This window comes from Poecilia formosa, unplaced genomic scaffold (assembly GCF_000485575.1).
Source record: "Poecilia formosa unplaced genomic scaffold, Poecilia_formosa-5.1.2 Scaffold13, whole genome shotgun sequence".
NCBI lineage: Eukaryota > Metazoa > Chordata > Actinopteri > Cyprinodontiformes > Poeciliidae > Poecilia > Poecilia formosa.
The window spans coordinates 3,148,686-3,172,674 of record NW_006799952.1 but is presented as its reverse complement, the minus strand read 5'-3'; the positions used below and the strand labels follow the sequence as shown (position 1 = coordinate 3,172,674).

The 23,989-nt window shown below is 36.7% G+C and overlaps 3 protein-coding genes across 6 annotated transcripts; 1 reads left to right on the top strand and 2 right to left on the bottom strand.

The window, feature by feature from the left end:
• The first annotated feature begins 1,595 nt into the window (after positions 1-1,595).
• Positions 1,596-6,578, top strand: LOC103133824 (leptin-like). The gene is made up of 2 exons (XM_016668148.1): positions 1,596-5,427; positions 5,527-6,578. The coding sequence occupies exons 1-2, from the start codon at positions 5,260-5,262 to the stop codon at positions 5,857-5,859; spliced, it is 501 nt and encodes a 166-aa protein (XP_016523634.1). The 5' UTR covers positions 1,596-5,259; the 3' UTR covers positions 5,860-6,578.
• rbm28 (RNA binding motif protein 28) lies at positions 6,220-15,970 on the bottom strand. 2 transcript variants are annotated; one of them, XM_007545660.2, is made up of 20 exons: positions 15,599-15,970; positions 15,316-15,462; positions 14,873-14,979; positions 13,717-13,792; positions 13,543-13,635; positions 13,396-13,464; positions 12,493-12,580; positions 12,163-12,407; positions 11,976-12,042; positions 11,744-11,853; positions 11,582-11,655; positions 11,327-11,462; positions 10,228-10,292; positions 9,970-10,128; positions 9,600-9,749; positions 9,172-9,246; positions 8,904-9,030; positions 7,648-7,780; positions 7,375-7,489; positions 6,220-6,914 (listed from the first exon to the last, which is right to left on the bottom strand). In XM_007545660.2, the coding sequence occupies exons 1-20, from the start codon at positions 15,714-15,716 to the stop codon at positions 6,780-6,782; spliced, it is 2,289 nt and encodes a 762-aa protein (XP_007545722.1). In that variant the 5' UTR covers positions 15,717-15,970; the 3' UTR covers positions 6,220-6,779. The 2 variants fall into 2 exon arrangements, with proteins under 2 accessions (XP_007545722.1, XP_016523627.1); XM_016668141.1 differs by having other exon boundaries at positions 7,648-7,783; positions 15,599-15,969.
• A 364-nt stretch (positions 15,971-16,334) lies between these two features.
• LOC103133765 (transmembrane protein 53) lies at positions 16,335-22,775 on the bottom strand. 3 transcript variants are annotated; one of them, XM_016668146.1, is made up of 5 exons: positions 22,656-22,775; positions 22,113-22,404; positions 19,645-19,737; positions 18,712-18,958; positions 16,335-18,607 (listed from the first exon to the last, which is right to left on the bottom strand). In XM_016668146.1, exons 2-5 carry the CDS (start codon positions 22,347-22,349, stop codon positions 18,246-18,248), a joined length of 939 nt encoding a protein of 312 aa, XP_016523632.1. In that variant the 5' UTR covers positions 22,350-22,404; positions 22,656-22,775; the 3' UTR covers positions 16,335-18,245. The 3 variants fall into 3 exon arrangements, with proteins under 3 accessions (XP_016523632.1, XP_016523630.1, XP_016523633.1); XM_016668144.1 differs by lacking the exon at positions 22,656-22,775 and adding an exon at positions 22,562-22,578; XM_016668147.1 differs by lacking the exons at positions 19,645-19,737; positions 22,656-22,775 and adding an exon at positions 22,562-22,578.
• Positions 22,776-23,989: the final 1,214 nt, after the last annotated feature.

Below are 23,989 nucleotides of genomic sequence, written 5' to 3'. Positions count from 1 at the left end.
TAGGTATTTTCAATTAAGTGCAGTGCGTCACAGCAAAGGGAAAAATAACACAGAAAAATCTTTGAAGAACAGCTCAAAGCCACTCATATTCTTTTTTTTTCCTCGCCCTCTGTGTCCGCTATACTACACACCGAGTCGTTGCACAGACACAGACTGACAACGATGCCACTAGTATATCAGGATTCAACATCAAAAAACACGCAAACATTTCCCACACAAAGAACAGAACATTCTGTCCATTACAGCATCATATTTTCAGGCATGATGATTTTTTTGGGGGGGATTATTAATAGGTGACTGGACACAGCGGTGGTAAATTAGCCAATTTCAAAACCTGCATATGTCAGAGAGTTTGTTTCTGGGTTGCCTTTTCTTTTAACTGAACTTAAACATAGGCTTGTAAAATGTGAATGCCATTTTGTTTGTTTTCTTAAACAAATTTGCTCGTCTTCTAGAAATGAGTTTATTATAGTTATGTGTGTGAGATCTTAGTCAAGACAAAGTCACTCGTTCAAGTAAAGTGGCATGAAGTTTTGTCTAACGTGGACCATCACCTTACATGAGTTTGTGCTGTGAATCCACCGCTACCCCCAAAACAGGCTGCTGCTCAATCTTCTGTAGATATTATAAAATAGGTAGTACACGGTAGTAAATTGAAATCTAGGATTCCTGCATTAACGCAGGTGTCCTCCAATAGGCGTGTCTCTGTCACACACCTATTTCAAATAATTTGGCCATTAGCAGGACTTTGTAGGATCTGACTGCATGCAGAGATGGTACCTCAGCCATTTGATTCAGATGAGTTGAACCAGAGGCATCTACAATAAGAGATGCCAAACACCGGCCCTCGACGATAGAGTGAGACTGCTCTTTTAGGATATATACACACCAAAGTACTCACTCCATCAAAACGGACAGTTTGTTGATCTAGTATTTAAAGAAGGAGACCTGGTACCACCATCTTCAATTCTTCAAATGTAAAGAAAACATCTGTTGCATAAAAAGTGGAAAAATCATGCTCAAATCATAACAACCTAAATCCACAAAAAAAAAAAAAAAAGCCAAATGTAAAAGTTTATTATTTTAGAGTTAGGTCTACTTTATGTCACAAACAAATCCTTGCAGTCTGGAGTAAAACTTGTAAATATTTATTTTTAAGGTAACAGTTTTTTGTTGTTGTTTGTCTATTTTTAATTTTGGATTTGAGTCAGAAAAAAAAAAAAAATCACTGATCGCGATCACAGCAATTGCCTTTGCCGGTTCACCTAAATTCACCTAAACTGTACCAAAACAGAGTGACTAAGCTACGTAGAACCAGCTGGGCCATAACCCAGAACATTAAAAACAGAGTAGAAAGGTAATGGTCGGAAAAAAAGGAAGAGACAGGTTTAAACAGTTAAACTAATGAGCTTAGTTAAAACCGTGAACTTACCATCATGGCAAAATGCTTTATTTAAGACGTAAGTTGTTGGAAGCAATGGTTGGTTGGATCCAGCTGTTATGGTATCCTTTTTTATTTTTATTAGATTGTAAACAGAGCTGCACAGTGGTGCAAGTGGTGGGACTGTTGCCTTGCAGCAAGAAGGTCCTGGGCTCTTTCTGTGTGGAGATTGCATCTGACATTTTGTCAGTCTCACAGTCTGTGTGCTTTTCAATACGCTTACTGCTGACTCAGGTTTGCTCAGTCCAGATTTTCACATTTAAACGTCATTGAGTTGTCTGGAAGTCCAGAAATTCACTAGTGCTGTTTTGTATTGCAGCAGATGGAAGAAAAGTGAATTTGAATTCCCATCATTCCTGTGACTCACTGAGGCAAATCCCATTAAACGATATTCCAGGATTCAGTGCTGCATGTGGACAAGTGAGCTGATGTTGTGTCGGACTTGCAACGGCTCAGTCAGCGGCTGTAATGGATCAGAAGAGCTTGATCCACCTGGAAGTCTGCAGTTTTTTATATCATTTACTGGTAACAAAATTTCACAATTTCCCCCAACGTTGATCATCTTAAGTGCTGTGCAGAGTTTGTGAAAAGAAACACGTTAGTCTTGGTGTGACTCATGCGGTCCAATAAGTCATGTGACACACTTTGGCCATAAAATAATAATGAAGCCTTGGAACGCACTGCTGCTCCACTTGACAGACTTCTTGACTGGCAGGAATAGGAGTTGACTTAATCAAGAGTTTTCTTCTCAAACACAGGAGAAGCTGATGAGAAGAAACTTTTGGACAAAGAAGAAATATCTTTTTATCTTTAGTATTCTTTTTTTGGAAGCAATGGTCACAAAGGCAGTCATTCATATGAAATAAATGTACAAGCAGAGAGGAAAAAAAAAGTTTTGGCAAAGGCAAATTTGGTTTTTCACAAAATTTGGTTCCTCGGTGTTGCTAAATCTTTGTGTCAGCTACGTCTGTACTGAAACTCAACTTGTGCGGGCATTTAATCCACACAAACGTTTCAACATTTGGTGAAGTTCGGTCATTTCTCAAACTTCAAAGAAGGGAAAAGAAACTGAACACAAATGCATACTGCATTTTAGAAAAAAAAAAAAGAAATCCCTCCCATAAAACATGGCTGTGGAATCTTCATTCTTTGGTGACGGCTTTTCCTTGGCAGGTAAAGGGAAGTTGGTCGAAACTGATTAAAAATGATGAACCAGGGCAATCCCTGAATAAATCTTATTAAAGGGTGGAAAATACATGAAGTTCACCTTCCAGCTGGACAATAATCCTAACTGTGAGGCCAGGAGTATAATGGAAAGTTTTAGATCGACGCACATTCCAATTGCATCATTTGGAAGTTTTTGTTCACAAAAAACTTCCCATCCGATTTGACGCAATTCTACAAAGGACAAAGAGCAGAAATCTTGTTCTGTGTAAAGCTGGTACACACTTACAACAAAATATTGCATCAGAGGTGGTACTGACTTGGGGAGGCAAAATAAAAATAAGCCTCTTGAGTAAGCTGACACATGGCGTCCAGAAACTAGTCTGCACCCACGGCAACTTTTCCAAATAACTGTTTGATCACAGAACAAAAATGCGGGCAAGAACCCCGTTTTCTTAAAACTGAATCCAATGGAGACACAATAACCAGGCATGCATCTCTTTGACACTATGATAGGAAACAAAACTTCAAGGCCATTTTGTGTTCCTACTAAATGGGTGCTGATATTGGTCTGGGTTAATTAAGACATTAAAAAATGTATATATATGTGCCATAAAAAATTTCCTGTGTTGAAAATGCTTTTATGTATTTTTCTTAGTATTGTTATGAGGCTTGAAATTTTACTACCATGATACGCCTACTATTAAGCCGTTTCTCAATACCAAAAGGTTTTCTTGAACATAAGTGATGGTTGAAAATGAATTCTGTTTTTTATTTCAGTCAGAATGACGGTGTGACATTAACTCTCCTGACCTTTACATTTTCCCCTTAATTAGTAATAATTGCATTTTGTCTAATTCCTTAAAGTTGATTGTACGCATTATCAAAGTTTCCTTTACACTGATGTTTGAGATTTTGATGAGGCGCATCTGATTTTGACGCCACGTTGACGTCAAACGGTGGAAAAAGCCAGGGCCGACTGCAGTTACTCATTCCAGATGTCAGGAAAATAATTTTCACATGCGATGAAAACATGCCCTGCGAAGCCTCGAAAGCTCATGAGAGCTGGTATGATGTTTCTCTTTAGTGAAAAATGAACAAATGTAAGAGTCATTCTGTTGTTCAACATGATTCAAACTATTTCATTTGTAAATAGGCATGACAGTTTTCCTGTCGCTCTTAGAAGTGGGTCCATTTGTGGATTTCCCAACCCCCGCTCCCCTACAGCTTTGCGGACTGTACACCCTATGAACTCTCTGAAACATGAATTAAAGTTGCTTTAAAAAAAACTCAGAAAAAAAAAATTCAACATGGCTGTAATTAATTATACAGTGAAGGTGGAGACAACTTCACTGTATCTACTGTACAGTAGATTAAGCAATCTACTGTACCTTTTGAAATTCAGTGTATTTCTTTGTAAAATGATTTCCAAATGCACACTAACGCATTACATGTTGAAAATTACAACTCAATTGAACCATCAATAGTAAATACATCAGTACTAAGTAATACTAAGTGTTTTAAATTTCACAAGTATCAAACCTAAGAGGTGCCTAAGAGGTTTTTTTCCCCATCATATCTTATTTTTTAAAAAAAGTAATGTATTTATACAACATAAAAGACACAGTGGCAGTTCTCGCATAGGTGACGCCATGGGCAAGTTGCTTGTTCGGATCCTCCGCCACCCACCACATACGCAAAAATATATACAAAATATCCCGTTTTGTTCATGCAAACGCTGCAAAACGTGCCAATAATCGCCATTCATTCTGTCAGAATAAAGAATTAGGTCTGTTGTTCACCCGGGAGTGAAAAAGTATCTGACTAAATTACAGCACAAAGCAAAACCTATAATCACAAAAGCAAGGTTCAAAGTGCTACAAGAATTACAGAAAAAAATAGACAAGTTGAAGTGAATGTCTGTGGACTGGTCAGTTTTCTGAGTTAAGAATGCTGATGCCATTTGCAGCACAACTTTTACTTTTCAAGTGAACTGGCTGCAGCAGCGCCATGGAGCATGCAGGAGAAGGTGATGGACAGAAGTGAGTAAGTGGGGGCCGGGGGGTCGAAAGGAGGTGAGTAAGAGATGACTCAACAGCCCTCTAATATAAGATACCCTGATGAAGGCAAACAGTGTCACCCATTCAAACGCCAAGCGAGGTAAGAGCTACTCTTTCTGCTTCTGTTTGAATCTCTTATTTACTATGTTGAGGTGTTTCCCACTCTGAGTTCACTATCAAACTTGTCCATTATATAGTTGTATTTATCTTTTATCAGTTAACTTTACGTGATTTTGAGAAGCGGATTTAATTGTCAGATTATAAGAAGCATGTTGTCACAATATTGTTTTTTCTGCCTGATCTAATCATACTTTCTCGTACTTTCAGACTACAAAATTAAAAGTACAGAGGGAAAAAAAAAAATAACTGTTAGCTAAACATGGTGAACTTTGATCATGGCACACAGTCAGAGAACCACAGAGTTCTTTATATCACAAATATTTACTGGTACAAAATCTATTGAAACGGAAATTACAAGGCGACTCAAATGAACTGCATGTATCTGATTGTTCTAAAAGTTTTATTAAATATAAAAAAAAGCTATATTCTGAGTAATGTTTCGACTTTTTTTTTTCTAATTCATATTCTAGGAATATGTTCTTCTGTATCCAGAAAAGCACAATCACCATGGACTCGACACTAGTGGCCCTGTTTTTCTTGCTCCATGTTCTAAGTGTGGGTACAGGAAAACCTCTTCCAGACACCAAGAGCACTATCGAGCCATTAATAAAAACGCTTTTGGTTAGGCTGAACGCTTTCCCGGTATGTTTCAGAGCTCCGCTTATGAAATTAAAACAAGTGCAGCTTGAAGTTTGAATAAATTAGTTGGTTTGTGACTACAAGTATGTTGTCATTTTACAGGTTATTCCAGTCAATCCTCCTCAAGAACTGGAAGGATTTTCCTCTATTGTGGTGGCTCTGGATGGCTACAACAATCTGATCTCTGAAAATCTACTGAATGTTGCCCAGGTCAAAACTGAGATCTCCAGACTGACCAACGACATCAGCGAACTGATGGACTGCACAGAAAAAAACCCAAAGCCCACACTTCCAGTGCACCTGCAGCAGCTGCAGAACGAATGGGAACAGGACCCAGAACGCTATGTTGAAGCCATCAGCATGGCAGCTATCAATGGAGCGAGGGAGATCGTCGAAATGCTCCAGAACCAAATTCATGGTATTCCATCTTGCTGAAAAACTGATTGAAGCCAAAGATTGAAATCTGCGCTAGCACTGTTATTGAGGTCAAAACTGTGCAATACATTTTCAATTATTTCATTTTAAAATGCACTTATTTTATAACAGATGCATATGCATTTCTTGTATTTTATTTTATTGTATTTTTAACCTATTTAATCTATGCTTCATGCATATCTTGATATATATTATATGGAAAGAGTGTTGCGTCAATAACGAGCTCTCAGTGAGAGTAATCGGTCTAGCCCTAACGCTGAATCCGCAGTTTTGATAACTGCAACCAGACATGAGATGTACTGTCACTCTGGGAAATCCCAGGAGCCAACGGGTTTGTTTGAGAACCAAAGGCACATCGTAAATGGGAACTTTTATTTTTGTGCAATATCAACAGCTGCTGCAAAATGGGTAAAAAGCAACAGTAAATGTCTTGAATATTTTTGTACGACGAGTGACGTTTTAATGTTTTGAATAAAACTAAATAAATATTCAACTTCTTCTTAATTGTCAGCGTTGTGTTATTTGTACAAATGAGCTGGAAAAGTCATGATGAAGTGAAAAACATATTTTACGTGTACCTAAGTTGCATGTATTTAAATGAGTAAAATAATTCAAATATAACCAGACATTGTCAAAATAAGGAAAAATGATTAAAAAAAATTCACATAAAGCAATGATGCACAGAAAAAGACTAAATTTTAAGAATTTTTTTTTTTTTTTTTTAAGAAATATGCAGAAAACCAGAAAACAGACAAAACTTCAAATTTGCTTTGACAACAACCGTGTCATAAACAGAGCAAATAAACTGTTCAGTTCAGCACAGTTCATAAAAAAAATATCTACTCAGAAATCCCAGTAGATAGTATTTTGTAAGCCATGGATTTCTCAACCACCTCTTCCTTGCTTACATGGTCATGGCTTTAACTATCAAACCACTTGCTTCTTTTGATGGAGGCGTTCTTGTCGCCGCCCAAGAGTTTCCTCTTGTACTGCTCCACCAAGGAATCAAAACGGTCCCCATCCTTCCTCTTGAACTGTTTCGTAGCACTCTTAAACTTTTGAAAACAAAAACACGCCAAAAAAAGTGATATTAGACTCAACAGGACATGAGGCAAACCATTTGTAACTGCTGCTCTGTTGTCGAGCATACACACAAGCTGAAAATGAACACACAGCTTTGTCTTTAAAGCCTTTAATAACTTTGTCAAATATTGGTGATTGAGTAATCTTCTGACAATAATTCAAAAGGCGTCCATCTACATCTCAGAATAAGGAGCTATCAAAAGGTGTTTGCCCTCTTTTGCGTTCTGTTTTTGTTTTTCAGTCATAGTTAAATGTTTCATATCAAACAAATTTTATTATTAGATAACAATAAAGTGAGTAAAAAATATGAAAAAGTGTTTGCTCCCTAAACGCTTATTAAATTGAGCTTTACATTCTAAAGAAAAATAAATAAATAAAGACAACTTGTGCTTTCTCAGACAACAAATAAGAACTGAGACAATATTTCCAAACCTGTTTTTTGGCCTGATTAGGCTTTTCAAATTGTTGTGTTTGGCGCTTGTTCCTTTTAGACCCTGGCTTTGTTTTCTTGGGAGGTGGAACCTGCTGCTTGTCTTTGTCGCGCATTCTGCAAAAGGACAAGAGTTAGATGAAATGCAACAAAAACATGATCCCTGAGATATCAAACATAAGCTTCCTGCATGCACAGCTTCAAACCGCCTGTTCAAATTGACAAAATAAACAGGAAACCATGAAGCAGACAGAGGAGTGCAGATGGAACCGTACCTGATCTTAGGTCCCCGATGGGAAGGAAAAGGCAAAACCTTCTTTCGTTTCTTTCCGTTTTGTAAATCAACATGTTCAATCTCAGGTTTGGTCTGAAAACCTGAAAAGTTTTGCTTCTGTCCTTCACCAGTGTCTGCTGAAGATAAAAGAGAAAACAATAATAGCAGCAGAAACCAAATTCTAACAATATCGAATCGATTGGCTCAAGTGCAGTTTAAGCTTATTTTCTATTAGAAATTTCACAAAAACAAAACAACAAACACAGTCCTAGAAAAGCAAAACTTAAAAGTCCCAGTTTCTAAAAATCATTCCATGAAAAAAAAAAATTAAATGGCTGTTGTAGGTTTTTAATGAGTAGAGAGGTCTGGAGCTCTGCAATGACTCTTTACGTTTCACATCAACTCGTTGTAGAAATATGACAAAACAAATTTTTTCCAAAAAAAAAAAAAAAGAAGCAAACGGGGGGGGAACGTCAAATAATCTGAAATATGAAAACAAAGTGTAACAAAGGCTTGGACTTAACTTTCATCATGTTGACCTTGACTTAAAAAAACAACATGCAACTCTTTGTTTCAAATTAATTTGAATCTAATTTCAAGATTACAGTGTAATGATGACCAACAAAGTTTTGATAATGCCTTTTCTGTTATTAAGCAGCTCTAGTAGAAGTGCAATATCAGAAAATCTTGCAATGCCAGTAATGTTGGTAAAAATTGGGATAACAAAGTCAAGTGCAATATATTTCAAATTTCCTCTTCCTCATCCGTGCCGTCATTGCTAAGCAAGTTCACAACACTTGGAATATATTATATTGCACTCCAAGCAGGCCTTTACAATATACGTTTTCCACACCCTGACATAGCGATGACAATATACCATTTAAATATTGTGCAGCCTTATGTCATGTTTGTGAGTTACAAGGCTTGGAACAATGTCCTTTGGACAAAAGGGATCAAAGTAAAGAGGAGCAGAAAACAGATTTGGACACAAACAAAAACATAATGGTGATTAACTTTGTTTTGAAATCACAGGACCTGAGCAGCTTGCAGTTGATGTAAAACCCTACAATTGAAAGAATGTGTATTTAACTTTGTGAACTAGCTTGTTATTGCGAATTTTTTAAATTGTACTATACTTGAGATGTTACAGGACAGTAAAACATTGGACCACTTATATACTACCCTTAAGTCCAAGAACTTAACATACAGTATAAAAAAAAACCTCAAACATTTTAATCTCAGAAAAATCCTTTCTACCTTTCTCCTTTCCTGTCAGATGTGATGAAGACTGTCCTTTATTTCCATCCTTCTTTGTTTTTTTGATGTCTGAACCTGTTTGGGGGTTTTTTAATTCTCCTTTCACAGGTCGATTTTGGATGAAGTCCTGTCAACAAAAGTAAAAAATACTAAGAAAGTTAATTAAGTTAATGATAAAAATAAAAAAATAAAAATACAATATTGCTCCAGGGACTAAAATTTGCAACAGTCTCACAAAATATTACAAGAAACAAATAACTGCACAAACTTTATTTCTCTGTTTCCGCATTTCCTTGAGTTTGAGCTTCCTGGAGTCCTCCAGAGAGAACTCAACAATGGGTCTCTGCAAAAGAAAAGAATACGCTGGACCAGACTATTGATGCAATGGCATCTACATACAGTATTCTCTGTCTTTGACTCAAAATGATTTTTCTTTTGAGTTTGATCAGAAATGACATTAATAAGTGCAGTTTTATTGAGTTAATGATTTTATTAGAACAAACTAAGTATGTAACATTTTTACTGTAATAAAAAGTTAAAAATTGCTTGGCAACATCTTTGCGAAATGTACAGGGCACTGAGATGCTCCTGGTAAAGGGAACATGAACAAGAAAAGGTTAATTAAATGTTATCCAAGAAAACGGTCAGAATAAAGTTGAATCAGACAGAAAATGGATAAAATGTAGAAAAGTGTACCTTGTGTGGGCCAAAGATGTCAGGGTTGTTGTTAAGGTAGCGCAGAGTGGCGAGAGCCAACTCATGGTCTCGAAACTGAACGAAACCGTAACCCAACGACTGACCCTTCACTCCACCTTTCTCTGGCTTCCTGTCATACATGACCCGACACTAAAGGAAGAGGCAGGAAACAAACACATAGACATTCATACAAACACAATGAACAATAACAAAAATAACCTGCTCTCTAGTTTCAGTACAGATAAATTCAAGGCTCCCTTTAAGTTACCAATATATTTTAGAAATCTCACAAGAGAAAAATTCGAGAAAAACTAACAAGCTAATGAGTTCTTGTTTTTTTTTTTTTTTCCTGCAAGTAACAAAATCTTACCTCTGTGATCCGAACTCCTTTGGTTCCTTGTAGACCTTTAAGGCACATAGCTTTGAGTTTTTTATCGTCTACAGATTTTGGCAGGTTATGGATGCACAAGCGATTTTTCGATACAAATACGCCTATATCCCGAAGCTTGGCTCTCTTTACTTCCTCAAACTAAAAAGGAAAGCAGCACAACTCATGAGTCAAAATAGAAGTCACTTGAGAGATTTAGACAAACTCAAGAGATCATCCACCAAAACAAAAGGTACTCACTCTGACTCTTTTGGCCATATCTGCCTCAGAGACTCCCTCTGCTGCCTTTGTTCCAGCGCGGATCACTGAGGGTTCGAAGGAAAGTGAGTAGAAAGCAAGCATACATATAGGAGCATCTCAAACTAAAAGTTGGCAGGGACAAAGTTAACATTGTATTTTTAAAAAATGCATTACTCAAAGTGAGCAACGATGTAACAGAATTAGTTAATTGTATCCTAAAAATTGTATTCAAGAGGAAACTACCCAGTGAGCTAAATCTGCAGATTTCAGTTTGTTCAGCCCTGAGCAGTGACCAGCTGTTCAGAAACCCAAATATCCCATCTTTCCTTTAACAAAAAAATACATTTTGAACTGTATATGGTCAATATGATGAGACGGGCAAGTTCTGCATTTCCCATTCTCTGGCTCAATCAGCAAACATTTACCCTATTCAGACCAGGTGGAGGCGCCAAAAGATAAGAAGAAAATTTCCTGAACAGAAGTCAAGTACATGCATCAATATTATGCCTTTTTTTCTTTATATTAAACAAACACTTATACCATAGAGAAACTCACTTTTTATGAGTTTATTTGGGTTATACTTTTATTCAGTATATTCTTAAAAGCTGTGGTTTAGAAATAAAAAATGGCAATAAATATACAAGTTTCATGGAAAAACTTTTTAATGAAGTATTCCTATATTTTAATCCTGACTATTTGTTCATATTTGCAACATTTGTTTATGAACTTATTCAAGTTCCAAATCGATGCATTAACCACGTTTTTGTTTTTTTTAAAGGTTTTTCTTCATACAGCACTTGACAATTTCTATGTCTAACATGTTAAAAGATCAGATGACAGCTAAAATGAATAAACAAAAACAATCAGACCTTACATGAACAAACTCAGCTTTATACTGAATGCTTTGTCACACACAACACAACATTGCCTCCATCAATTACCACCAAAAGGACTAAAAAAAAAAGAGATAATTAATAAAAGCTCTTTAAGAGAGACTGATCAGAAATCAGCTAAGAAACTCTGACTGGTGCATGTCTAGTTTGGATATGCAATATTATGAATTTAATAAGGACAAAGCAAAATAGGCTGAAACACTCACATCCTTCTCTGGCCAGGTACAGGTTCCTGCTGCCCGTCTCGACTTTTTTCTTGTCGACTTTCAGCTTCAGCGCATCTTCTCTGCTTACTGCTTTTACAATCATCAGCTTTCTGCCGTCTGCACGGATTCCACCACTCTGGAGAAAATGTTACGGCGACATCAACATATATCCTAAAACTTGGACCAATATTGATATTGAACAACAAAGGGGCAGAAGTTATTATCATTCATTAATTGTTTTTTTTTTCTTCTTACCTCCGTCTCATCTTGTGCTGCTGCTATGCAGCTGTCTGCAGCCTCTTTAGTCTTAAACTGGGCAAATGCAAGACCTGAAAAAAAACAAAAAAAACTAAAATAAGTAAGTGTTTCCTTCTTAAACCACAGAGGAAGAAGAGAAATAAACTGAGTTTTTCTGACCTTTGGAATGCTGCGTCTCTGGGTGGAGAACAACCTTCACGTAGTTGACCTCTCCAAACTGTAGAAGAACTTCCTCCAGACCCTCCTCTTCCGTGTCAAATGACAAGTTCCTAAATGCCAGATTTATAAAAGGTACTATAACGACTCTGTAGAATTGCTTGGACACATATAGGAGAAAGAGTAAAGTATATTAAGGCTGGTGAGAGTTGAGCAAACAGAAAAATGATCCCACCTGATAAAAACTGTCCGGCCCTCATTCACATCTGAAGGCAAATGTTTCTTTGGCTTTTGTTTTTGAGCTAGAGGATAAAACAGTTGTAACATGTTAGAGTGATTGTACTAAAGACAAGAGAAACACATAGAAATCATGTAAGAAATATAATAAACACAATGATAAAACAAGAAAAATAAATTTAAACCTGGTGAAATTTCTTCTTCCTCTTCATCATCACTGTCACTGTAATCCTCATCTGAATCAATGCCACCATCATCATCATCGCCATCATCATCACTATTATTCTCCTTAATTACATCCTCCTCTTCATCATCATCCTCCTTTTCAGCATCATCATCATCATCATCTTCTTCTTCTTCTTCTTCAATATCATCTTCATCGCTTGACTGAAGATCCTCCACCTGCTGTGCATTTGCCTTCAATCCACTTCTACAAAAGCATTAGCAACGTTAGCAACACTGCAACACTTAAGAGCAGAACGACGGCATCTGAAATGTATGAGCATAAGAATCACTTTTTCTTCACAGCTGGTTCTCGTTTCTTTTCTTCATCCTCAGGTTCACTTCCTGCTATTGGATCTGCCTCGTCTGCAACTTTAGTTCCTGACAATAAAAACCAATCACTGTTAGGAGAAGGCCTGTTGAGATACATTTTAACCTTGTAGATCAAAAGATAAGGGAGTAAAATATAAGTGCATCAATGTCAATATTCCCTGGTTTTCTAAATCTAAGAGCAGCATAAAATACTTAAATGATAACATTTTAGATATGAAAAGAAGAACTTTAAAAAATTTAACTGTTTGAACATGTCACAACAGAAACTTTTTTGTAAAAATATTTTGTCTACACTTAAGAAATGTGAAGCAAAAAAGTAGCATGAATATCAGTCAGCTTTTATTATGCAAAAATAAATCTATCAACAGATATACTTATAAGCTAAAAACAACTACTAAGCATTTTTTTTCTTGTTTTTTTTTTCATCATAGTTTTTAGGTGAAAAGGTGTTAACTTTGTAACATCGGAAAAATAATGAAAAAATAAGGAATTTAAGAGAAAAATTAAATAGAATTTGTGGAGAAATAAATAAATCTCATAGATATCCTACATATCGTCCATCCAAAATGACCACTCATTATTAGCCTCTACAAATTTCCTCAACATGTTCAAACAAATATTTAAAAAAATATAAAACACAACATTTCTGTCAAATTACATCATTTGAATCAACTAAAAAAATATAATAATAATTCAGGGCAGTACAAGAGTTGCAGTTTTTTACTAGCACACTGTGGCAGATAATCAGGTCCTTTGGTGTTAAACAGCAGCAAGCCTTTTTGTCACAAAGCCAAGCCAGAATTAATTAGGTGACCATTAAGTTCTGCTATGAATAATTACTGCATCCACACGCACGTATTTACCTTTTAAAGACTGCTGTGCTGCAATATAGTTTTCTTTTGGCACAGCCCAGTCAACTGCTACTTGGCGACCTGTGAAGATTCAAAAAAGATTACAATGTGATGTGAACTGACCACTGGAAAACCAGAAACACTGTCTTGTGCACTGACCTTTTATCTCTTTCAGATTCAAAGCTTGGAGTGCCTTTGTGGCACCAGACATATTTTTAAACTGCACAAATGCAAATCCACGCATCTTTCCATCTATTAGAAAACAAAAAAGAGGAAATGTATTTCTGCAGTGCAAGGCAAAGCGTATGTGTCCATAAAGAGTAAAATAAGTACCTGGTTTGAGGGGTATACTGGCCTCCATGACAGTGCCAAATTTTTCAAATGTTTCTTTTAGTTCCTGTTCTGTGCACTGTAACATAAGGAATTTATTAGGAGAATTTAGGTTTACAATTATTTTTCATAAAGTCTATGCAACAATGCATGTTACAAGACATGCATATGTATAGCAGAACAACACTCAGCTAAATACAATAAATACTTTTCTTTTAATTTATCAGCAAATGCAAACAAAGGGAATAAAACTAGGCAACATGCCAAAAAAAAAAAAAAATCAAAGTAAGCTGACTAAAGCTTTCGTTTGTAAAGAAATACGTTGTTGGTTTGAAATGAATTATGCTGAAACATCAACAGGTAAGGTGTTGGCATCAAGATTTTTAGAGGGCAAACATATTTTAGAGCCAGTAAACCTAAAATACTTGATAATGTATCAAACATTTTTCTTTAAATATAAGGAAAAGTTCTAGCACCAATATGTTGATGGATGCTCACTGTTTACACAAAAAAGACTTAGCAAAACAGGTGAAATTTGTTAAGGTAAGTAAGTGGATAAAACATTTTTCTCTCACTCTACCAAAAAAATGCTCTTTGTACATACATTTTTTTTTTTTTGCCAGAAAATTCAAAGCCATTTTAATCTTTTAATCTAAAAAATAACAATAATTCATGGCAGAGCAACAAAAGACAGATTTTGCAGAACAGTTAATACCCAAACCAAAAGTTTTGTGATCAACACTTTCTCAAAGTGCCACATAAATGCAGACTGGATCTCCCATTAAGTGCCATGCCAGACTCCGAACTTGTGCCATCACAGTTTTTTCTTTTCACTTTTCCATTCTTTCCCCCTTCGCATCACCATGTAAATCTTCATTTTGTGAACTGAAATTTAAGCTGGAGATACCATTGTGTCTTCCCGTTTATTATACCAACATGCCCAAGTTTGGTGTTCCGAAAATATTAAAGATGAAATAAAAAGCATTAATTAAATGGTTGGTGCCTTGGATTTGCAGTTATCATGTGGTAAAATATGGAAAATGATGCTAAGGGATACAGAACAGTGATATCCAATCAGGTGTCCAGGTGGTAGAAGTTTGTATGCAACTTTATTTCAGTCTATTGCTATTGTAAATTGTCACCAAACAACGCACTATACCTTAAAACTGAGATTCCTTATGACAAGTCTGCCTTGTTTAGATATTCTTTTCTTTACGTCTGTAGTTTCCTGTTCATGTTGAGATGTTTCTGATGCTTCCTCTTTTTCTGCAAAATAAAAAAATATGAAGTTATGAAATGGACTGAAAGCAACCTGCTTGTCAAGGCTTTTGTTTTCATGTAAGTTTACATGCGTATTTATTGTGTGTCACTGGTAAAGTAAATAGACAGCAATGTTTTTGGTTTATTTGGTCTATTAGAGAAAAAAAAATACTTTAGCTTGTGAATTTAATATTTTGTTTGGAACAGTGGCATTTATAAAAGTAGGAATAACATGGTGAACAAAATGACAAAAAAATGATCAGCCGCATTTTTTTTCTCCATCACAAGCTAAATAAAGCTATATTTTACTGTGTAGCATTACAAACGGCACCTAATACATACCTGTTTTCTTTTTATTGATTGATTTCTTTTTAGCAACTGAGAGAGACAACTTTTTCCCGTCGTAATCTTTTATTTCCTTCAAGGCTCGCTTTGCGTCTTCTTCCATAGAATAAGTGACGAAGCCAAAGCCCCGACATTTCTCTGCTCCTGGTTTATGGGAAATAAAAGAAAACAGCTATTAATAGGGCATTCTTACATATTTACAATTGTAGATCAAGTCATTTGATACACTTCAAGTTTGTGTCACACATTCGCTCAGTTAGTGGCATGAATATTAATTCACCTTTTTCTCTAACAACGAAGCATTGTTTCACTGGACCAATTTCAGAGAATATTTCCTCAAGCCGCTCGTTTGTTGCTGATTCTGGCAAAGATGCCACGAATATCGTCACCGCAGGCATGGCTCTTTGCTGGCAGCTAAATGCTAACACTTAGCTCTGAAAAAAGTCCACAAACCGAAGTCTAATTTGCTCACTATTCAGCACTGCAATTCACTGTCAAGCTACAAGTATTTACATAAATAAGCCACACAAATAAATGCAATACGAATGTTTTGCTAAAGCGTAGCTATCTACCACATTAAGTCGCATGTTTACATGTGGGAGCAGCCATCTTGGAATACCAGGGGATTTATTATTTCTCGCAGAATTAAGGATGAGCTTTGCTGCCATCTATCGGCCAGGAGGCTTCCACGTTTAAACCTTTACTCCGACCTTTTCTTCACCTTTCCAGATCTGCTCTAGTCTTAAACGAGAAGCTGCTGCCCTAATGATGTTAACATAAAAAAAAAAAAAAAAAAACATAAGCAAAATAGTCAACAAAATGTTATTCGCTCACTCATTATTTTATTACAGATACACAAACATCCTTGCTGATTACAACATACTTTTATGACTTAATTATGTGATTTAATTACATAAGCATGAACACAATGATTGATATCATCCTATCTTCACAATATTTAAAAAGACATTGTACTATAAAAGTTTTAAACCACTTCTGGTTAAAACCACTTTTTTACTGCACTTGGGGGAAAATATACTTTTTTTTTACAATCTTTAGTAAGTAAAAAGACATCTTGCTTAATATAATCCAAAATACAAAGAAGGAAAGTCTGGTTAGTAAGCATAACATGGATAACAGAAGGAGAACTTAAAATTTACAACAACACTCTCAACTAGATAGCCTAATTATAATATAGATTTTTATTTTAAACTAAAAAGAAAATGAGCAAGAACACCAGGAGAACTTACTATTGATTAGTAATTTGCACAAATAGCACAGTGAAAGTTAACATTTACTTGCTGTGTTCCTTTCCATGAAAGTACATAGCAGTTAATGAAACGGCTCAAATTAAAGGCACTAAATTCAACAATGATCTTCATTATTAAACTGCGTAACAATCTGCTAAAACAATGGAGATTTCCAATCAGAACTACTTCATTTTCAAGTGCAGCTACTGCCTATTCTGGAAAGCTCTGGTGTTTTTGTGAAAGCACTGTTTCTGTTTACCAAGATCCACATTAGCTTCAGCAGGACTGCAGCTAATCTTGCTGAGTCCAACAGAATCGTAAGTACAATCAATCAAAGCATAGCCATTTCCTTTAAAATGCAGATTGTTATGCTCCCGTTTTAAGTAATGCGAGACTTGCAATAGATTTTACACAGTCTATTGCAATTTTTTCTTTCTGCACTCTATAACAACTTGCATATCCTCTGTCTTACTCTCGCACACGTACATGTACGTACACTTGACGCGGGAAATGTGACATTGTTAGCCTATGTCTAGCATTCAGCTGTGTTTGGTGGCTGTTCTGGCTGTCGTTGTTGCACCATTTCCAACCACATCACATTCATTTTCTGTTAATAAGGTTGAAAACCACACAATCAATTTCTTCAGCAGTGATTTTTACGGCTTAATCTTGCTGTGAAGGGAGTTGATGACTGTCATCTGCCGAGACAGCAATCTTGTAACATATTCAAATCTTTTGAGATGTACAAATAATTTCATGTCATAAGCAGCACAGTTTATTGTACACAGAAAAAAAAAAAAACCTGAGAGAGGATTTGTAATGAAATGTTTGGTAAATTCTGCTTTGAATGAACACTAAAGTAGGTTCACGTTCAAAAAAGTCGTGTCCTTTACATACTAGCACCAAAAACATCCACTTAAGTTTTCAAGGCATTACGGCTCAGTAAAGTATTCTCATAGGATTATATGATGTCATGATTATAAAATATATTCAAAGACCCATACATTGCAATAAGCAACATGTTTTAACCACAAATAAGCAAGACGAAAACAAAAGTTGTCAAAGAGGAAAGTAATGAGGAAACCATGTCGTGAGTGTACTTCCAGGCTGCTGCACTGAACATGAGTTTTGCTTCCCAGTTTCCAGAATGAATGCGGGGAAGGTGTGGCTAAGATAAATGTCCTAAAGATGAAGGATAGCTGCAGATTCACTGTTTCTAGTCGACTTCCCACCTGAGATGTTGAGAAAGGGAAATGTGCTCGAGTCTTGTCTGTCAGCTTTAAAAGAAAAATAAAAGAAATATTACATTGAAAAGAGTGACAACGGTAGCTTTCTGTTCAACAAAGATTCTCGGACAATCTAACTTAAAATAACAATAAAAATAAAAATAAATAAAACATGAGGTCTAACAGCTTAATGTAATGTAAAATCTGCCCTGCTGTGTTCTTCATTGCTGTTTCATAGTATCACTTGTGATAGCCACAATGGTTGTGTTCTGAATGGTGAACTCGCACTGAGTTTTTTTGTTTTTTTTAAATCAGAACAACTGAACCCAATTTTTGAAGACATTTGAGCTGTGATTTAAATCAAATGTATTTACAAATCCCTAGCTGCGAAAGCAACCAAGCACAGGAAGAACAACTTAGGTATTTTGAATTTAGCCTGTCGTAAAGGGCCTCACATCTTGGCCTTCAGCGGGACGATGAGGAGCGAGTGTAGGAATGTGTTTAAAGTGCTCAGATATTCCTGCGGATGTCGGCGTAGATGACCAGCGTGTGTTGAAACTTCCCACTTCTTGGCCGTTACGTCCATCCCACGATTCTGCCAGTATTCCACCAATTTCTCCACACTCGGTGCGTCGCTCAGCGGGTCGTTTTCACAGAAGAAGATCAGCGCCGGGGCTTTGACTGGAGTGTTATAAAACACATCGATGCTTGCGTTGAAGTAGTCCACTGTCTGGTGTTTAAAAATGCGGAAGTACAGCATGCTGGATTGCACTATTAGACTCTCCCAACGAGGATACAAAGTTTTGCCAAGACCTAGACATGGAGAACAGCACATTTCATTCAGCTGGAACAGAGACGGAAGATTTAAAATGGAATGTGCCGTATTAGTGTGTTAAGTCAATTGGATACCGACTAACCTGTGGCCATGTGCTCCAGTGAGCCCACCACCAAGCTGTCATAGACTTGGCCTTTGATCCTGTTTATCACTGCTTGGTATAGCTGTTTGTCCTGGGAGATATGGACCAGCAGCTGAGCGAACGTGTAGCCGCCAATGGAGAAGGCATGAATGAGGAGGGGCCGGGTCACCAAGGGTTCACTCTGAAGCAACTCCAGCAATGTTTTTCCACGCTCCAGTCCCCAGCGAGGCCACAGGAAGTCTTTCACCTTGTTTCAAGAAAATAAAAAAAATAAAAATAAAATAAAAAAAGAGTTCATAATGGAAATACCAGTTTATATATCCACTGAATGTTTTCAGGTTGAGAAAATTGTAAAGCTACATCTCAAAACTATACCTCCAAATGTTAGAAAAAGTAAATAAGTAACGGTGTACATTATTATTTATGGTTTAGTACCACCAATGCAAATTCCTAAGTTTTCTCACAATATACAGTGCCTTGCAAAAATATGAATACCACCTTGAACTCTTTCACATTGCAACCAAAAATTTCGATACTTTTTAAAAATGTGATTTGCTCATTTTTGCATATACTATCACATATTTAAACCATTTTACCATATATTTAGTTGTATGTTGAGGGCTGTCCCTAAACCTCTTTCATTTAGGAATTTTGCAGTCTGAATCTGGTTTTGCTCTAGGATTCCCTTGTAAGATCCTTTTTTATTTTTTCCTCCAAATTAACCCTGACCAGCTTGCCTGCACAGTTGAAGACATGCATCCTCACAGCATGCTTTATGGTGAGAATGGTGTCTTCAGGTGTCTTCAGCTTTTTTTTGGTCTTGTCTAACCATACCACCTTCTTCTACACATTTGCTGTGTCCTTTACATTTCCTTGTGACATACAGCAGAGCAGACATGTTGTGATTATCTTTCAGTAATTCATCAACTTTGCTATTCTTTCATTGAGACCTTGTCTGTTTAGTTTATGACTAATAGTTTTCCAGTCAACAAATTCTCCCATCTGAGCTGTGGATCTCTGCAGAATCTCCAGAGTTACCATTGACTACTTAGCTGCTTCTCAGATTAGCGCTCCCTTTGCCTGTCCAGTTAGCTTACGTGAACGGCCATATTGTAGTAGATCTGCAATTTTGCCATATTCTCTAGCTAAGATGCATACTGATCAGAGTTGCAGTCGACACAGTACCAATGTTTGCCATATTGCAATCGAAAAAGGAGAGCTAGAGAGAGATATTTGGTTACATATCATATTTCAAATGCCACACATTCCCACAATGCATGCCAATACTATATCTGGAAAGTTTCCAACTGCCCATGATGCCATCCACATGTATATTTGGTGGCTGATATGCAATGGCTCAATGGTGGAGATGATATAACAACAGAAAAACAATTATTACTCACTCTGTTTTAAATATGACTACAATTAATGCATGGCAGGTGCTGTAGGTGAAATATTCTATTCACTGACCCATTTACATACAATATAAAATAATGAAAATAATGCCTTACACAAGCACAATCTTCTCCACCATTGAAAGGTTTCAGCCTATTCACCACAGACACAGCTCAAAACAAAGACCACTCGGATTTCTCCACCTAACCAGTCCTGCAGGATTTTCTTTACAAGGACTGGTGCTTCAGAAGAACAGTGTACAATGTTAACTGTAAAATTATGACACATCTACAAACAAAAAGACTAAATAAACAGCAGCCTTTAACCACAAATTACTTCGAAGTGCCATTAAAAGCAACTCTAAGCCCTGATTCACCCTCAGGTGTGTGTTAAACTTCTATAAACAATCACTTCCACAAAATAACCTTTGATCACCCGTGTCCTTTTTTTTTTCCCTATGTTGAAGGTTTGCACAAAAGGACATGTTGTCCTTATGGAGTGTAGGTGATAAAAACAAGAGACTCTATGTTATGGTGTTGCTCAACTCAAACAACTAACAGCCAATTCTTTATCTTGTTTCTACAAAGATGGGCCTTTCTGAATGAAGCGGTGTGTCCGATGCTATTATCTTTGAGTCATTTTGGCAGGAAAACAGAGTTTGCTCTACCAACACAGAAGCTGCACCTTATTAGTAACTTTTACAAATATTTTACAAATAGCACTCACTCGAAGGCCAGCCCTAAGCCTAAATACATCTATTCACCTTAAACTATGCTCGATTCAGATAAGGAGCAGTTAACCATGTTAGGTAAACCTAAGCATTGTTTTTATCATTTTATTTGACTGTTTTATCTAAATGTGTTCAGTTACCTAACTGGCTCTGACCAGTTATTCTTTAAGGTTCTTTCTTTATCTATAACGTAATTTCCTACTCAAGGGGTCCATCTGTTTTGTTATCTCAGCACTGTTCTACTGAAGAAGGTCATCAGAACAAAAGCCAATTTCCAAGCAGAGTTGAGCAGAGCTCACCAATCTTTGATCCCGAGCGGGTTAGAAGTTGTGGATCTCTCCCTTTGCAAAGGAAGGAATAAAAACCTCATTGGTCTTGTGTCTGGTTCTTTACAGGTCTTGAACTAATTTTAAAACCCCCAACAAACCAGTTAACAGTCATGATAAAAACAAAGTACAACTTCTTTTACTTCTAGGGCTTTGTGTGTCAAGCAATGGCTAAATTACTTGAGGTTTACCAGTTTTCAACATTATTTAAATTTAACTTCAAATGTGCAGCAGCATAAAACAGACCACACTGTCATTACTTCACCAATATTAATTCATGAACCACACTGTAGTAGTTATTTTCTCAGTCTTTGGCTTCTTTGAGGAGGAACCCTGACCCACTTTTCTTCTCTCTAATGAGGTCAAACTGCATCATTTCAGTATAGGCTCACGGTCTGGACTTTGAGCCTTTGCAGCAGCTTCATTCTCTTTATTATTCTGCCATTGTTTTTGTAGCTTTTCTGCTCTGTTTGGGTACATTGTCCTGCCCAATTTGGACCAAGCTTTAATTTTTTTTGACTAATTGCTTCACAACAGTATGATACAAAGGTGCTGAGACATATATTTGTGATAAGATATAAAACTCTTCTCAATCTCACTTTCTGTAGAATGACAGACTTCAAAATGATCCATCACATGTATATATTGCCTTATAAACACTTCCAAACTGACAGACATCGACATTACTTATCCAAGATTAATGCCTTTTTTTATTGGCATTACGTCAAGACCAGAAAACTAAACTCCTGATTTTGCAGCAAAGATAAAATGCACTACAGATCAAAGAAACAGATCCAATCAGTGTTTCTTGATCTAAACAAGTAACCCCAGATTTGTATTGTTATACCTCGATATGCATAATTCCATAATGAAAAGAATGCACTCCCTTTGTACCAATGTCATAACTGGCCTTAGTTTTGTGAACATAGTCCGTTCTTATTTTGTCTTACCTCACTCTCCACCACAAGCACATCAAAACCTGTCCGAAAATAGATTTCACAGTATTTGGTCACAGCTTGGGATCGTGATCCGAGCCACGGCAGCATCAGCATGAGGGGTTTGGGGTGCTGAGGGGTCTGACTCTGGACCGTTGCGTCTGGAGAGGTTAATTCGTTCAGGTACAAGGTGACGTTCTTACAGAGGCGATGGGCAGTGATGCCTCCGCTCAGACTTGTCCTGGCTATCATAATCCTAGCTCCAGCTCGACCGCGTCGGCGTCGACAGAAACGACAGCAAATCCCCCTGCAGGGAAAACCGGAAAAAGAAAAGAAATGTACTGTACATGTTCCGTGAAAATGGAATATAACATGCACGCTAAAGTTCTCGTGCAATTAACTTCTATTTGATTTAAACATTTAGTAAACAACCAAACAATCCACAAACTTAGAAGAATAATTACATGTTTGGTCTCCTGCTCGAAACTCGTATGAAAACCCTTCCCTGTTTTTTTTTGTTTTGTTTTTTTTTTTGTTGTTGTTGCCTGGGTAACTAACCTGTTCAATTTGGTCCAAAAGATGCTTTAATTGTGGAGGAGCTATTTTCCGCTACTAGCGGTGCAAAACTAATTGAAACAGTCTAACATTTGGTTTAAATTGTCAGACTTCTGCTGTTAACTCCCCCTCTCTCTGCCACTGGGTGGCTTCTTATTCTGCTGCTGGTAACCAGCTCATGGGTGCATTTAGCGCCACCTATAACTTCCAGGGAAAGACAACGAAATCTGTGTGGGTTATGGATGTCATCAAATGAGTTATTTGTCTGAAGCAGAGGTCTGCAACCCTTACAATATACAAAAGAGGCATTTTTCTCACAGTCCAACTATAGAATATTTGATTAGAACCGCAAATGCTGCATGTTCTTAAATAAAAAGAGAGATAATTTAGATGAATATTACTATACTAATTGCTGTCATTTTTAAAGAACCACCTTATTAAAATGAAGAACATCAACTTTTTGCAAAAAGAAGAAGGACACATTTTCTTCTATCAGATGTTTATATTTGCGGGGCATTAAAAACAATTTCCGACCTAATGACAGAAACAAAAATATTTAAAATAACATTAATGTTGCAGAGGTTTTTGTAATCTTTCCATAAAAAAATACAAAAATCTCCATTTTGTATTATATCCAGGTCTAAATATATTAGTTGGTACTTTATAGTTTTAGGCTAAAGTTATTATGAGCCATTTTGGAAGGTCCAAAGAGCCACTTAGGGACTCGAGAGTCACAGGTTGCATACATCTGGTCCGAAGGCTAGAAAAAGGTTGTGGTTCTTAAAGCAATGTGATCATAAAGTGTCAAAAGAAAAAGTGGAAAGTTTCTGTTATTCAGTGCATTCATGCACCTTTCATTTTCTTGTCCAGCTTTATCTGTGTGGCTTGTCGTGTTCCTATACGGGACCCAATTCCTGTTGACATTATTCTGTTCAGGAGGATTTGTCCAAACAGATCCAAGTTACTCTACATATCCACATAGTAAGTGTGAAGCGGCAATAATGTGCCCATGTCCCTTACTGAGCTCATATGTTTGGGCTGTCATTGTTCCTCCCCAGCCTTTTAGTTACGGCTGACTAGATGCTTTCCTGTGTCCTCATCAGACATGGAGTTAATCTCACCCTGGGCTGGGGTGGAAGTTCCTCTCTGACTCAGTGTTTCATCTGATTTAGCTTCACTCCCAAGTGTTACCTATGTGAATGTAAATCACATTTTCATGGGCAAAAGTTATGAGCAAACAGGGTATCCGTAAGAGTTCATGCTTCCAAAGCCTGGATAACTTTTGGGATACTGAACAGAAACATACGTGTGTGTTAAATAATTTCCTATTTGTTTTG

Bases quoted from the DNA above. Each gene is read 5' to 3' on its own strand.
- LOC103133824 (XM_016668148.1), top strand. From the start codon at position 5,260: ATGTTCTTCTGTATCCAGAAAAGCACAATCACCATGGACTCGACACTA. The intron at 5,428-5,526 runs GTATGTTTCAGA...GTCATTTTACAG, and splicing joins TTAGGCTGAACGCTTTCCCG to GTTATTCCAGTCAATCCTCC.
- rbm28 (XM_016668141.1), bottom strand. From the start codon at position 15,716: ATGCCTGCGGTGACGATATTCGTGGCATCTTTGCCAGAATCAGCAACA. The intron at 11,854-11,975 runs GTGGGATCATTT...TCTGGCATTTAG, and splicing joins GGCCGGACAGTTTTTATCAG to GAACTTGTCATTTGACACGG. The intron at 10,129-10,227 runs GTGAGTACCTTT...TTTCCTTTTTAG, and splicing joins ATATGGCCAAAAGAGTCAGA to TTTGAGGAAGTAAAGAGAGC.
- LOC103133765 (XM_016668144.1), bottom strand. The intron at 19,738-22,112 runs GTAAGACAAAAT...GTAACTCTGGAG, and splicing joins TGCTTGTGGTGGAGAGTGAG to ATTCTGCAGAGATCCACAGC. The intron at 18,608-18,711 runs GTTAGTCGGTAT...CTCCATGTCTAG, and splicing joins ACTGGAGCACATGGCCACAG to GTCTTGGCAAAACTTTGTAT.